Genomic DNA, 13,595 nt, shown 5'->3' on the forward strand with positions numbered 1-13,595 from the left:
ATAAGAGTAACCTCCAGGATAACCTGCAACTCTGTGTGAAATCTCTCAGCCACTGACACTTCACTTTGTCTCATTTTGGTCAAGTAGACTTTCGATCCTGGCGAATCTCAGGAGTTCTGTCCCACATTGTCAGTGAGATTTATACCTTTGGGAGTCACTTCTCACATAGGGGAGAGGACAGTAAGTTCACCTGCTGAGATGGCTTAGAGAGGCCACATTTGAGTAGTAAAAAGAGGTTCTCTGGGGGTGATCTTAGGCAAAAATTTTTTAATTAGCCTGTCTTTTGCAGGAATTAGTTTCATAAGGGCCATTCCCAAGATCAAGGGCTCAGCCTGTTGATTTGCTTGCCCCCACTCATTGTGAGAATACCAGAGATTCTCCAAATGGGCAAGTTGAATATTTCCTCCTTTCTCCCCAGTCCCCCAAGGGGACTTTGTAAATACTTCTTTATTCACTGCCCAAATTAGTCTGGGATATATTTGAGTATCACACTAACCTGGTAAACCAACAAGATCTCATGCCCTATTCAAGGTTCTGTGTAATTATGGTGTTCAGATAAACTGGACATACCTAAAATATAAATTTTGCACCAACTAAACATATGTCATTTTTATTGCACACAGAACTTAAAGTTTGAAAATATGGACGATGTCATTCTTTACATTGTATTCTGATGTGTACCAGTCCTATCTAGGTCAGCTTCATTCATATCTGTAGTCGAAGTCTGATCCCTTTTTCAGCTTTTATAATAGTTCTTGTATGGGGTACTGCTGACTTTCATAGCTTCAGAGCTCTAACTCTGAGTCTCAGGTATCTAATAAATACCTGAAATTTCTGGGAATGACTATGTTATATATAAACAGCTCAGTATCTCAGAATTTAGAATTAACAGTTACAACTCCTAAATACATGTGACAGCTGTAAGATCTTACAATCTAGGACCCTTTACAATCAGCCCCAACCTGATAATCCATGCTGTCAAATTAAATTCTCTGAGGTTGTATATAGTTAGTCCATATAAGTGAGGCGTGATTATATTTGTCGTTTTGTTTCTGATATTTTATTCAACATAATTCTTAAGGTTCATTCACCTAATTGCATGTCTCACAACTTGATTTGTTCTTACTGCCGCTCAGTGGTCCATTGTATATATACACCATATTTCCCCCTTTCATTCCTCAGTCATTGTACCCTTAAGCTACCTTCATCCATTGTGAGTTGTGAATATTGCTGCCATGAACACCAATGTACAAATGTCTATTCATGTCCCATACTCAGTTCCTCCAGGTATATACTGAGCAACTGGGTTTTAGGATCATATGGCAACCCTACCCCTAGCCTTTTATGGAGCCACCATACTGCCCTCTAAGGGGCTGCACCTCTCCATTTCGCTACCAACAGTGAATAGGTACATTCTCCACATTTTCCCTAGCACTTGATTCTTTCTGTTCATTTTTAAAGTTTTATTCGCAGATCATACAATCCAATCTAAGTAATAGACATGGCTTTGCCACCATAATCTATATGAAGACATTTCTTTTTCTTCCACAAAGAATCCATACCCCTGCCCACAATGGCCCACCTACTGACTTTTGTTTTGGCATAATGCCTTTATTACATTCACTGGAAGCATATTATGTTACTGTTGGCTGTAGACCCTAGCTTGCATTGATTTTTACTTGTTCTTATATACCATCCATTTTCAGCACCTTGTAATGTTGACATTCATTTGTTGTCTATCATGCAAAAATGTTTATTTATTTGTACGTTAATTGCCATCATTGTTCGCTCTAAGCATTCTTAAATTATACCATCTTGGTCTTTATCATCTATCTTTCCTTCTGGTTTCGTATGTGCCCCCAGCCCTTCTCCCTCGATCATACCCACATTCAGTTTCATTCAGTGTACTTATATTATTGTGCTACAATCAAGTAGTATTGTGCTATCCATTTCTGAATTTTTACAATCAGTGCTGTTTGTACAATCTGTATTTCTTCAGCATTAAATGCCTAATCTCTACCCTGTTTCTACCTCCTGATGATCTGTGTTCTTAACTTCGATTCTCAAAGTCCGCTCATTAACGTTAATTCATATTAGTGAGACCATACCATATTTGCCCTTTTGTTTCTGGCTAGTTTCACTTAGCATAATGTCCTCAAGGTTCATCCATATTGTTTTAGGCTTCATGACTTTATTTGATGATCTTGATAAAATTGTTTTGAAAGTTGATTTCCATTGGTCATCTAAGGTTTTGCATTTGTATTGAAGGTCTCCTTTTGTTCTTGATTTATCAGTAATTACCTGCGAAACCAAGCCGTAATCTCATGCAGAAGGTGGAACTGTAATTGACAATCTCTTGAAAGCCAGGCAGATAAGCATTTTGTCAGACTGCACTTTGTATGTCTTCCCAGCAAATGGTGGTCTTGTGCTACCTCGTCCCCTCAGGCCCAACTTTCCCCACTGTGACAACCAACTGTGCAAGATCAACATTTGGTACAATTCCAGCCAAGACTGGTGGTCTCAGTGTATATGAATGCTGCCAACCCCAGGACTGGAGGTGGGCAATTTGCCCCTCAGTGGAGAATTCGCTTGTGGGCTCAGTGGGTTTGGTAGTCACCAGGCTCTAGCTTGGGATGACCTTGGGCTTTGTGACAGAGCATTTCAACTGTCCCTGCCCTCAGTCAGTCCTCAGATGAGAGAGTTTAATATTTCCCCTTTTTTCCCAGTCCCCCAAGGGGACTTTTCAAATACTTTTTTATTCTCTGCCTAAATTACTCTGGGATATATCAGGGTGTCACACCAACCTGTACAAACCGTTAAGATCTCACGTCCTATTTTAGTTTCCATGTAATTAGCATTGAGATGTTCTAATATTGTTTCAGGAGTACCATGCATAATACAAGAGGAAAGAGTGACTAGGAGAGCTTGAATACAGTCAGGATATTGAAATGTTAGTGAAGTCTAGGAAAACAAAAGTTATCAAAAAAAGTCATATTCCAGTTGTTCTTTGGTTCCAAGTTATAGACTGAGGCCTACAGACTGGATTTATTTATGATCATTGGAGCTAGTAGCAGGATTTATTGAGTAGTCCAAACTCAGTATTATGTGGTTCCCCTGTATATAATGAATGACTTTTCTCTTGATGCTTTCAGGACTTTCTGCTTCTTTACAACACTTGACAGTTTGATTAGTATGTTTCTTGGAGTAGGCCTGTTTGAATTAATAAATTCATTCAATTTGGGTTTCATTGGGCTTCTTTGAGTTGCATATTTGTCTTTTATAAGGGTTGGGAGTTTTCCTCCATTATCTCCTCAACCAACATTCCTGGCCCTTTACTCTTCTTCTGGGACACTGGTGATATATTTGTGCACTTCGTGTTGTCCATAATTTCCCTGAAATCCAGTTCCATTTTTTTGTCTTTCTTGCTATTTGTTCTTTTGTGCTTTCACATCCAATTTTCCTGTTCTCTGGTTTGCTAATTTTTGCTTCTTCTGCCTCTTCATATCTGCTGTTCTGTGTCTCTTGTGTGTGTATATATATATATATAAAATTTTTTTTTTTGCATGTGTAGGCGCTGGAAATCGAACCCAGGTCTTCAGCATGGCAGGGAGCCACTGTGGCCTGCCCTCTCGTATATTTTTAATTTGGTCTGCAGTAACTTTCATCTCTGTGAGAGCTTCTGTTTTTCTATTTATTCCTTCACATTCCTCTTTGTGTTCTTCCAGTGTCTTCTTGAGACCTCTTATGTCATTATGAACATCCTTGATTAGTTGTTCCAAATTCCATGTCCCCTCCGGTGTTTGAATTTGGTCATTTGGCTGTGGCATATGTGCCAGAATGTTTACATGTTTTGTGTTTTTCTACTGCATTTGGGGGCATTAGATTATGTTGCTAAGGTTATTTTGTAACTTGATTTCCTCACTTGTCTAAGGTTTTGTATTTGCTTGGGTTTGTATTTCAGCTCCCCTTTTGTACTTGGTTTGTAAGTAATATACCTTCTACCTGAGGGTCTGTTAAAAACTGGGCAGATAGGCAGTTTGCCAGACTGCCCTTTCTGCTTCTTTCCAGCAGATTACGCTCATGAGACATCTCATCCCCTCAGGCTCGTCTCTCCCCAACTATGGCAGCCAGCTGAGCAGGATGGAGACCTGATGTATTTCCACTCAGGGCCACTGGTCTCAGTGCTGAGAGCTGCCAGTTCAGAGGGTAGGGGTGAGCCATGTGCACCTAAGCGGAGAGTCTGCTTATGGGCCTGATGGGTGTTTGGCCCCCAGGCTCCTACTTGGAATGACCTTGGGCTGTGGAGCTGGATATTTCAGCTGCCCTGTCTATAGCTAGCATGGAAATGCCTGGCAGCTTGTCTCATCATCCAGTGGGGAGCTGGTTAAGGCATGCAGTTGGGTGCCCTCCAAGTTCCCCATGGTAGCTCCCTGCTGCAAAGTTTGTGGGGAGATCTCCCAAGCTAGCTGAAGGAGTAGCTGGAGTGGAGGGACAGTCCAATCCTTCGAGCCCACACTTCGTTGCATGCTGACTCTGCCCCTGGTAGGGGCAGCTGAACACATCACATTCTCTCTGTTTCTATTTCTTTGCTTTTTTCATCCAGGACCCTCCCTACGCAGTGTAGAAGACCTTCGCTGATTGCTCACACCCTGGAACTGCCATCCCAGTCATTTTTCTGTCCCTTCTCTTGTTATTCCACGGAGCAGGGGTCAACTCAACCTATTCTATTTCACCATCTCCCTGGGAGTCTTAAGAGAGCTCTTTAGTGACGGTAAGTCATTTGAAACACTGTGAAGAAAGGATAAATCAGCTCATCCAGTTTGATTGTAGAAGGAGAAATAAGATATCAGCATAAGAGGAAACTGGTACAGAAGCATTTTGTTTCAAAATAGAAGAGAAAGTGAGTTTAAGTGACTAGGGGATTGATTATAACAGGAGAGGTTGCTGGTAAATATTTCCATTTTATTCACTAATACAGTTTCTGAAAACACAGGAAAAACAGGAATTTAATCAGAGGTAACTTGCCCCTTCAATGAGAGGGAAAGAATAACTAATGTATATGAATGCAGGAATAGTAGTAGAGATTTTGGTGCTAATCTGCAGTGGTTTGTCAAATCGTTCATCTGATTATTATGAGTTTAATCCTAATTGTGGAAATAAATATAAAATGTAAGAGTAGGTGAGATTCAAAACTATGGAACTTGAAGTGATTATGGAGTATGGAAGAATGACTTATTTATCAGGATATATCTGAAAGCACTAGGAATCATCACTCTGCATTTCAACTTAAAGCAGTAGCTTAGTGATATGCTATGTAAGATACCATAATGGACAAGTCAGATAATTAGAGTAACCTCCTGTGAGGGCAGATCTGGTAAATGCTCATATGCTTATTGACTGGTGGCTTATACTCTAAGGGCACATCGGAACTACTGTTCTCAGGAAATACGTTGAATAAATTGACCTTTATCATCATGGTTAGTATGAGGATTAAACTTTTCAAAAACATCTAATTCTCCAAGTATATTTATTACAACCATTTTTTCCCTGGACTTCAGATATAAATGGAAAAGTTAATCCTATCTCTGTTTATGATATATTATAATTATTTGTCCATGAAATACATGTAATTGTTATTGATGTTTTAGAGGAGAATTTACACTATATACATTCATTCATATATATTAGTAATGAAATATGGAATGTCTGAGCTGATGATGATGAATATATGAAAAAGATTTCAGCTACCTCTTCACAAAAATAACAGATTGCACAAATAGAGAAAATTCCAAGTCTTTTCATTTAAAAATTTTTCTCCTAGATCTCTTCCTTCTGTATATTCTGAGCCTTCTCATCCTCTGAGGATTATAGAACATAACAATGACATTATGATCCATATTCTTCTATTTTCTGATGCAGGAAATTTCATCATTAGATTTGCATGATAAGAGCCATTGACCCTTCCAAATTGATGAAAATCTTGAATAGATCTACCCCATGATTAAATATATTATTTCCAAAATCCATTCAGGTGAGATCTAGAACTTAGAGTTAAGGGACTTACATTGGTATACATCACATGTGAAAGAAACAAGGTGATTTAGGACAAGTGCACCCGGAAGGGCAGGTACAGGTTAGAGCAGGGATGGAGTGAGAGTCCAGAGCACAGAGGTGGATGTTGGACAAACGTTGCTAACACACAAATCAAACGTAATTGTATCTGTGAAATTCCAGACTGCTTTCTCTGATGGTGAAGGCCTAATCCTGATTGAGACACTTGTTAGGAGTTCCTATGTTTTGGAATCAGAGAGGGAATTAAGTCTCTGAACACCATGGGATAATTAATACATACAACTCAGTGATTTTCATATCCTTATCTGTAGAATGAAGGTATTCATGCCTGCATTATTTGCTAGAGAAGACAGGACCTTATACTTACTGACCCTAAAGAGGAGAGGCTTCCCCATATTTCTCTTGTAGTGTACTTTATATTTCTGTTGATTGGATTTTACTCCCAGGTGAAGGGTTTGAGATTTATGACAGGTGAGTCTGGCAATTATAGTCAAGACTTGAGTCTGAAGGCTACTGTTTCCTTTCTCAGTTTTGCTCACCTACTCCTTGTTGTGTTGTGAGTGAAAATCCAAAGAAGACAGTTGTCAACTGAGCTATTGACAATGCAGCCATGGGTGAGTAGGGAATTCTTCTTTAACTGAAGTTGTATCACTGTTGCCAGCAGATGGGAAGGTTTCTCCTGTTGACATAAATATTGAGTCCATTCATGAGCTATTCCACGATCTTGAGCTTCCATTTAGTTTATCCAGACTCTAGAATAGTTAGTGTAAACTGGGGGCACAGCAATAAGTAATCTCCTTCCAAACTTTAGAGTAATTTGTTCCAGCCTCTGTTAAGGTTGTATATTCTCTGAACTGATGAGAGATGTTTCTATTTCTCAACCAACCCCTGACCTCATTGGAGAAATAATGCCCTCATGAGTAATGTCAGTGACTGAAGTTGGCTTAGGCATGCAGTGAACTTAGGTATAGAATGAGTAAAAATAAAAGTTAACAGTCAGTGGGGAAGCTGGTGTTTCACCAGGTACATTCAATCAATCCATCTTTAAATGTACTAGGGTGTGAGATTGTGCATTGTTAACCAGAGTACAAGAGAAGTGTAAGAAATAAAAGGAAATGAGGAATCCATTATTTTCTCTAATTTTAATTGTCTTAAAAAGTTGATAGAATGTATTTGCACATCTTTAAATATTAAAGAAAAAAAGTAAAATTTTCCTTGCAAATGTTGTTCCCTATTTACCAATTTCAGTTTTTTTAAAATCAACTTTATTCCAATATAATGAATGTATGCAATGCATAGGAAATATTGTCCACTTAGGTAGAGTAAAATTTGTGGCTCTGGAAACTTTTCAAGATTTGAAGAGATCAGCAAAGCAGCAGCAAAGCGTCTTCTTTTAATCTTGGACAGATGAGATGAAGATATGAGAGATGCAATGAAAACTGGTGTTGTAGGTCCCAGAAAATGTTTAGAATGAGAGGTCTCCTATCACAACAATGGGCAGACCTGGGCCATCTTTTAGTACAGCTGTCTCAAGTGCCACTGACTTGTGATGCTGAAGCAGCCGTACTTAGCATTATCACAAACAACTGAGTTATATTGAATTGAGGGAATCAACACTTACTGATCGAGAGTTCTGTATGAAACCTGTTCAGTTCTGTGGAATTCTAGATATTGTATCAAAATTCCCTGCCACATTATAAGTAATAGATCAGTGAATTGAATTATGTAGAAAGCATTTCAAAGATTAGCAGATTGGATCTTTTCAAGTGCATAATATAATGTTAATTTTATAAATGAAAGGGAAGGCAGGTCATCTGTATATGTGAATCATCCAAACCTAGTCATGTTTTAGAAGTGATAAATCAGAAATATTTCTTGCCTTCTGATGAGTGTGTTGATTTACCTGAAATTGGTGAAAGTTTTAGTTATGGATGCTCTAGAGCAAGTATTATAATCAGCATCAAGAAGTCATGATTACAAGTCTATTAGGAAGTTTCCAGGTGCATATCACATGAATGTTTATTCACATGTCATGTGGTATTCAGCATGTCTGTGTGTCTGTGGTGTATCAGAAAGGCACATGGCAGTTCAGCATTGAGAGTGATCTTACTGTAACTCAAAGCACGTTTTCAGCTTTATGTACAGTCACTGCTTCTTCAGTACTATCATTCTGAGCATCACCCTCAGGATTTTGTTAAGGATGGCCTTGGTATGAATGTAAATTTCTGTGATATTTTAGGAATTAATGACCTTCAGAGATGTAGCGGTAGACTTCACACGGGAAGAGTGGGCATTGCTAGACACATCCCAGAAGAAACTATTCAGAGAAGTGATGTTGGAGAATATCAGTCATCTGGTCTCAGTGGGTGAGTCTCTGAAAATGTATCTATCATTGATGTATATTTATCTGTCTTTACTATCTACCTATGTATCTATCATAATCATCTATTTATTGATTGTAAGCATCTCTGTCAGCTTCCTATATTGTATGACATTTTTATACTCTTTATATTATTTTTATTTTTATTTTTGCCTGGGCAGACACTGAGTATATTTTTATATTTTATATTGTTAACACATTTATATTATTTTATAACACATACAACCACCTATATGAAATGTTTTCTAACTTTTTGCTTACATCTAGTTCACCCCCATAGAATTTTAACTGCCTGACCACAACTTAATGTCTTTCTTGAATCTCAATTTCCAACACTCAGAGCAGTGCTGGGAAGTTATTTTAGTTTGCTAAAGCTACTGAAATACAACATATCAGAAATGGATCAGTTTTTTTAAAGGGGATTTATTTAGTTACAAGTTTACAGTTCTCGGGCCTTAAAAATGTCCAAACTAAGGCATCCAGAGAAAGATACCTTGTCTTGGAAAAAGAGACTAATGCCTGTCACATGGAAAAGGACGAGGCTGACATCTGCTGGTCATTGTTCCTGGTTCTGTTGGTTCCAGCTTCTAATTCCAGTGACTTCCTCTCTAAGTATTTGTGAGTCTACCCTTAGCTGCCCTGGGGCACAACTCTGGGTTTCTCTTTGCTTGGCATCTCTTAAGGCTGGAGATTTCTTCTCTTCAGTTTCTGGCTATTTCTTTGTGTCCTTGCTTAGCACCCAGGCTATTTCTATCTCGGTGTCAAAATGTCTGCATCTATGTTGCTTCTGAGCTTTCTCCAGAATGTCTCCCCCTTTGAAGGCCTCCATTAAACTAATCAAGACACACCCCATATGGACAGAGTTGCATATTCATCTAGTCAAAACGTCACACCCACAATTAAGTGAATATCATCTCTGTGGAAACAATATAATCAAAGATCTCACCCACAGTCAGAAGTTCCATCCTACAATATTGAATCAGGATTAAGAAAACATTGCTTTTCTGGGGTACGTAATTTCAAACCACACAAAATCAATATTTTTTGAATGCATAAATGACTGTACATTTTGAAATAATTATTTTGCTCTAAGGGCTGTGCTGAGGCTTAAGAACACCATAATGAGAACACCATGTATATTGTTTCCACATAAAATTTAGATTGTTTTGGTGGAGTTTATGCATTTGAGCTTGTTTTTTTTTATATAATAAACAGTTGTAGAAACAGAATTTCTCCCATTTAGACTATAGAGGATTCTGCAGTCTCTCTTTGAACATGTGCGTGGGCAGCAACAAACAAGTCTCCATTGTAATAAGAATAAGGTCAAAAATTACCCTTTTACTGCTGGAATATTATATTGCTAGTGTTCTGTATTCAAACTGCTTTTACCTTGCTCACCTTCAGAGCTTACCTTTTTCTTTGGTAATCTGTGATGGACTTGATAATGCACTGTTAACACATAACTCAGATTACAGGTGTCTTCCTACAAACAGGATGTCAGGTCTACAAATCAGATGTGCTTTCCCAGTTGGCACAAGGAGAGAACATGTGGAGAGAAGGAATGGGATTTCTCCAAAACCAGAGTCCAGGCAAGTTCTAGGAACCTGTGCATCAGTAGTGGAGGGATCTTGTCAATTAAATGAATAGGTCCTTGGAAATAGCTTCAAGTTTCCTTAGGTGATTTCTGAAATATAGACAAGAATGTTTTGGAATTTTTCTTCATATGTGGTCATTCTATATACTTATCATGCTCTATTCTTTAACTTTGGGAAAGGGATATTCATGTACTATTGAAATTAAACTTTGACTTAATGAGCTGTGTGCTGGTCTTACTTTTGGAGGATTTTCCTCTTTTTACATCCCTGACAATCCAGCTTCTTGGTATTGTTCTCATATTTCAATCCTGAAAATTTTCTCTGATTTTTAATGTCTATAATTTTTTTTCTGCTTAGAGTATTCCTTAATTTGATATTCTTTCCTACCCAAGTGTCAGTGTTTGAAACATACTAACAGGATATTTGGGACTTTACAACGTTTTTGTTCTTAGAATGCTGCTCTAACAATTTATTGTTTTCTCCCCAAATAATTATAGGCAGGAAAATTGCCTGTGAAAAGCAAGAAATGATATTTATGCAACTTACCTGTAGGAAAGACAATTCTAATATCATGTCATTGGTAAGCTTCATTGGTGTGAATCCTAGTTTTCCAAATAGATACCTGGAGGATTGGATAAATTAGGAATTCATTACAATCACCTAGCTGCAATTAATGTTGGGGTTAAGTGCTAATCCAGCAAAAATCTATGATAGTTTGAAATTAGGGAAAAATTGAACTAAACACAAAAAAGTCTAAGGTGGGTTCTTTTAAAAGTGTTATTGCATAATCGTAATTCACATACATAAATTTTGGAAAAAAACATGAAGATCAAAATTGATTGGATAGCTCTATAATTGGGGTAGTATGACAGAGAGCATCTCCATACATCAAGGTGAATAATGTGTATATGAAAATAATTGCTTCTTTTTTGTGTGTATGAAAATAATTGGGGAAAAATTTTAATTGGAGACTATCCCTTAATGAAAGATAAGTAGAAAATTAATATGTAGGGAAATGAAGAAATGTATGTGTATGGACAAATACTTTATAGTCTCTCATCTATCTCTCCACTGCAGATATCTCACACTCAGAAGAATTCCTTTCAGTGTAATTATTTCCAAGAAGGTTCCACTCTCAGATCCACAGTGACTCAACATAAATTAAGTCCCATGAGAAAGAAGCCATATTTGAGCAAACTGCTTGGAAAAGTCATCAGTAACAAGTCATCTTTTCGTAAGCATAAGGAGATTGACGCTAGAAGTAAATCATATGAATGCCATCGAAGTGCCAAAGTTTTTATTAAAAGCTCTGACCACAGACAATACAGTGGAACTCAAACAAGAGATAAAACATTTGAATGTCTTATGTGTGGGAAAACTTTCATTAGATTTTTGGACCTTAGGCGACATGAGAGAACTCACACTGGTGAGAAGCCGTATGAATGTAATCTATGTGGAAAAGCCTTCAGTCAATCTTCTAATCTTCAAAAACATGAGAGGACTCACACTGGAGAGAAACCCTATGAATGTAATCTATGTGGTAAAGCCTTTAGTCAATCTTCTAATCTTCAGCAACATGAGAGAACTCACACAGGAGAGAAACCCTATGAATGCCACACATGTGGGAAATCCTTCATTCATTGTTCTGCCCTCAGACGACATGAGAGAACTCACACTGGAGTCAAACCCCATGATTGTCATCTCTGTAGGAAAACATTTAGTCAGCATTCTAATCTTAGACAACATGATGAAATACACACTGGAGAGAACCCCTATGAATGCCATACTTATGGGAAAGCCTTAATTCATTGTTCTACCCTCAGACATGAGAGAACTCACATTGAAGAGAAACCCCATGAATGCCATCTATGTGGGAAAACCTTCAGTCAATATTCTTATCTTAGAAAACATGAGAGAACTCACACTGGAGAGAAACCCCATGAGTGTCATCTATGTGGGAAAACCTTTGGTCAATATTCTTATCTTAGAAAACATGAGAGAACTCACACTGGAGAGAAGCCTCATGAATGTCATCTGTGTGGGAAAGCCTTTGGGCAATATTCTTATCTTAGAAAACATGAGAGAACACATACTGGAGAGAAACCCCATGAGTGTCATCTATGTGGGAAAACCTTTGGTCAGTATTCTACTCTTAGACAACATGAGAGAACTCACACTGGAGAGAAACCCTATGGATGCCATACATGTGGGAAAGCCTTCAGTCATTGTTCTACACTCAGACGGCATGAAAGAACTCACACTGGAGAGAAACCCTATGAATGTCATCTATGTGGGAAAGCTTTTGCTCATAGTTCTGTCCTCAGACAACACGAGAGAATGCACAGTGGACAGAAACCATAACAATGTCATCTGTATGGGAACATCTTAATTTTTCTATCCTTAAATAACATGAAAATTTTCAAACTTTAGAGGAAACCTATGAATGTCATCAGTGAAGGAAATCCTTCAGTCACATTCTGATCTTAGTTGAAATGAGAGAACATACACTACACATTTTGAATATGGAGAGATTCCAGCCATAGCTTTTTACATCAGAGAACTCACATACTGAAGAAACACTGTTTGTAATTAGTATGGTAGTGCCTTTGGCCATCAGTACTATTTTAGTTAATATAAAGAAATTTATAGAGGAGAGAATCCATATGAATGTCATCTTCATAGCCAAACCCTTAGTTGGTCTGATGATATTCCATATGAGAGAACTTACAATATAAATCTAATCAAAGTGGAAATTATCTGTTGCTCATAAGAAAGGCAGATAAATTACATGTGAGGAGTTCTGTGTTTGTACTTAATATGGAGTGCCTTAATTTGTAATGTGTCCTTTAAATAAAATGAGTGTACTCCATAGGAAAGAATCTCTAGGTCTTTAATTTCTGTACCCTATCATTCAGTGAAATGCAAGCATTGGTATGCTAAAGAATACTCAATTTAGGAAAAACCACAAAACATGAAATGAGAGGGGAAAGTTACAAGAACATGAAGTAAGGAAAACATCTTTATTAGCAGGATGAAATGCCCTTGATCCAGAAATGTCACGATGGAGAATGTATTCAGTGTAAAATTAAAGGAAACCATTTTTTCAGAAATTGGGGAGGTTATGGGCAAGAGTTATTGTGTCTCTGTAAAGAATGATGTTTGAGAGGATGGGGCATATTTTTAGATATTTGATGTGTGAGTTATAGCTGTCAGTGCTGAAAATACTGTAAGTTTGGGGGTTGGAGAATATGTGTGATTCCCATATCTGTGATTTGGGAACTTTCTAGGGTAAGTGAATATACTTTGCCTCTAATAGATCAGTGATAGACATTTTTTGGGTTCGTGATTACATGTAATATCTAGAATAGATATGTTTGCTTTGTTTCTGATCTTAGAAGTAACAATACTTGATCTCAGTAACTAAAATATTTTTTGGTGGGTGAGAAGGTTCTGCACACAGTAGTTCACTGAATCAAACAGCGGTCCAGGAAGTTCCCTTTTCTGCTCACTAGTGAGTATCATTCTGAACCAAGTGAAATAATTATCTT

The 13,595-nt window shown here is 37.7% G+C and overlaps 1 protein-coding gene across 1 annotated transcript in view; it reads left to right on the plus strand.

Moving 5' to 3' along the window:
* The window catches only part of LOC143681246 (uncharacterized), a 35,856-nt gene extending 22,930 nt beyond the window's left edge, over nt 1-12,926 (plus strand). The window contains exons 2-7 of the mRNA XM_077158098.1: nt 4,604-4,771; nt 6,602-6,686; nt 8,312-8,438; nt 9,946-10,045; nt 10,549-10,627; nt 11,125-12,926. Of these exons, the coding sequence (XP_077014213.1) occupies nt 6,675-6,686; nt 8,312-8,438; nt 9,946-10,045; nt 10,549-10,627; nt 11,125-12,408 (1,602 nt within the window). The 5' untranslated portion in view covers nt 4,604-4,771; nt 6,602-6,674 and the 3' untranslated portion in view covers nt 12,409-12,926. The remainder of the gene's footprint in view (nt 1-4,603; nt 4,772-6,601; nt 6,687-8,311; nt 8,439-9,945; nt 10,046-10,548; nt 10,628-11,124) is intronic.
* Nucleotides 12,927-13,595: the final 669 nt, after the last annotated feature.

Source organism: Tamandua tetradactyla, chromosome 4 (assembly GCF_023851605.1).
Source record: "Tamandua tetradactyla isolate mTamTet1 chromosome 4, mTamTet1.pri, whole genome shotgun sequence".
In the NCBI taxonomy this organism is placed as follows: Eukaryota; Metazoa; Chordata; class Mammalia; order Pilosa; family Myrmecophagidae; genus Tamandua; species Tamandua tetradactyla.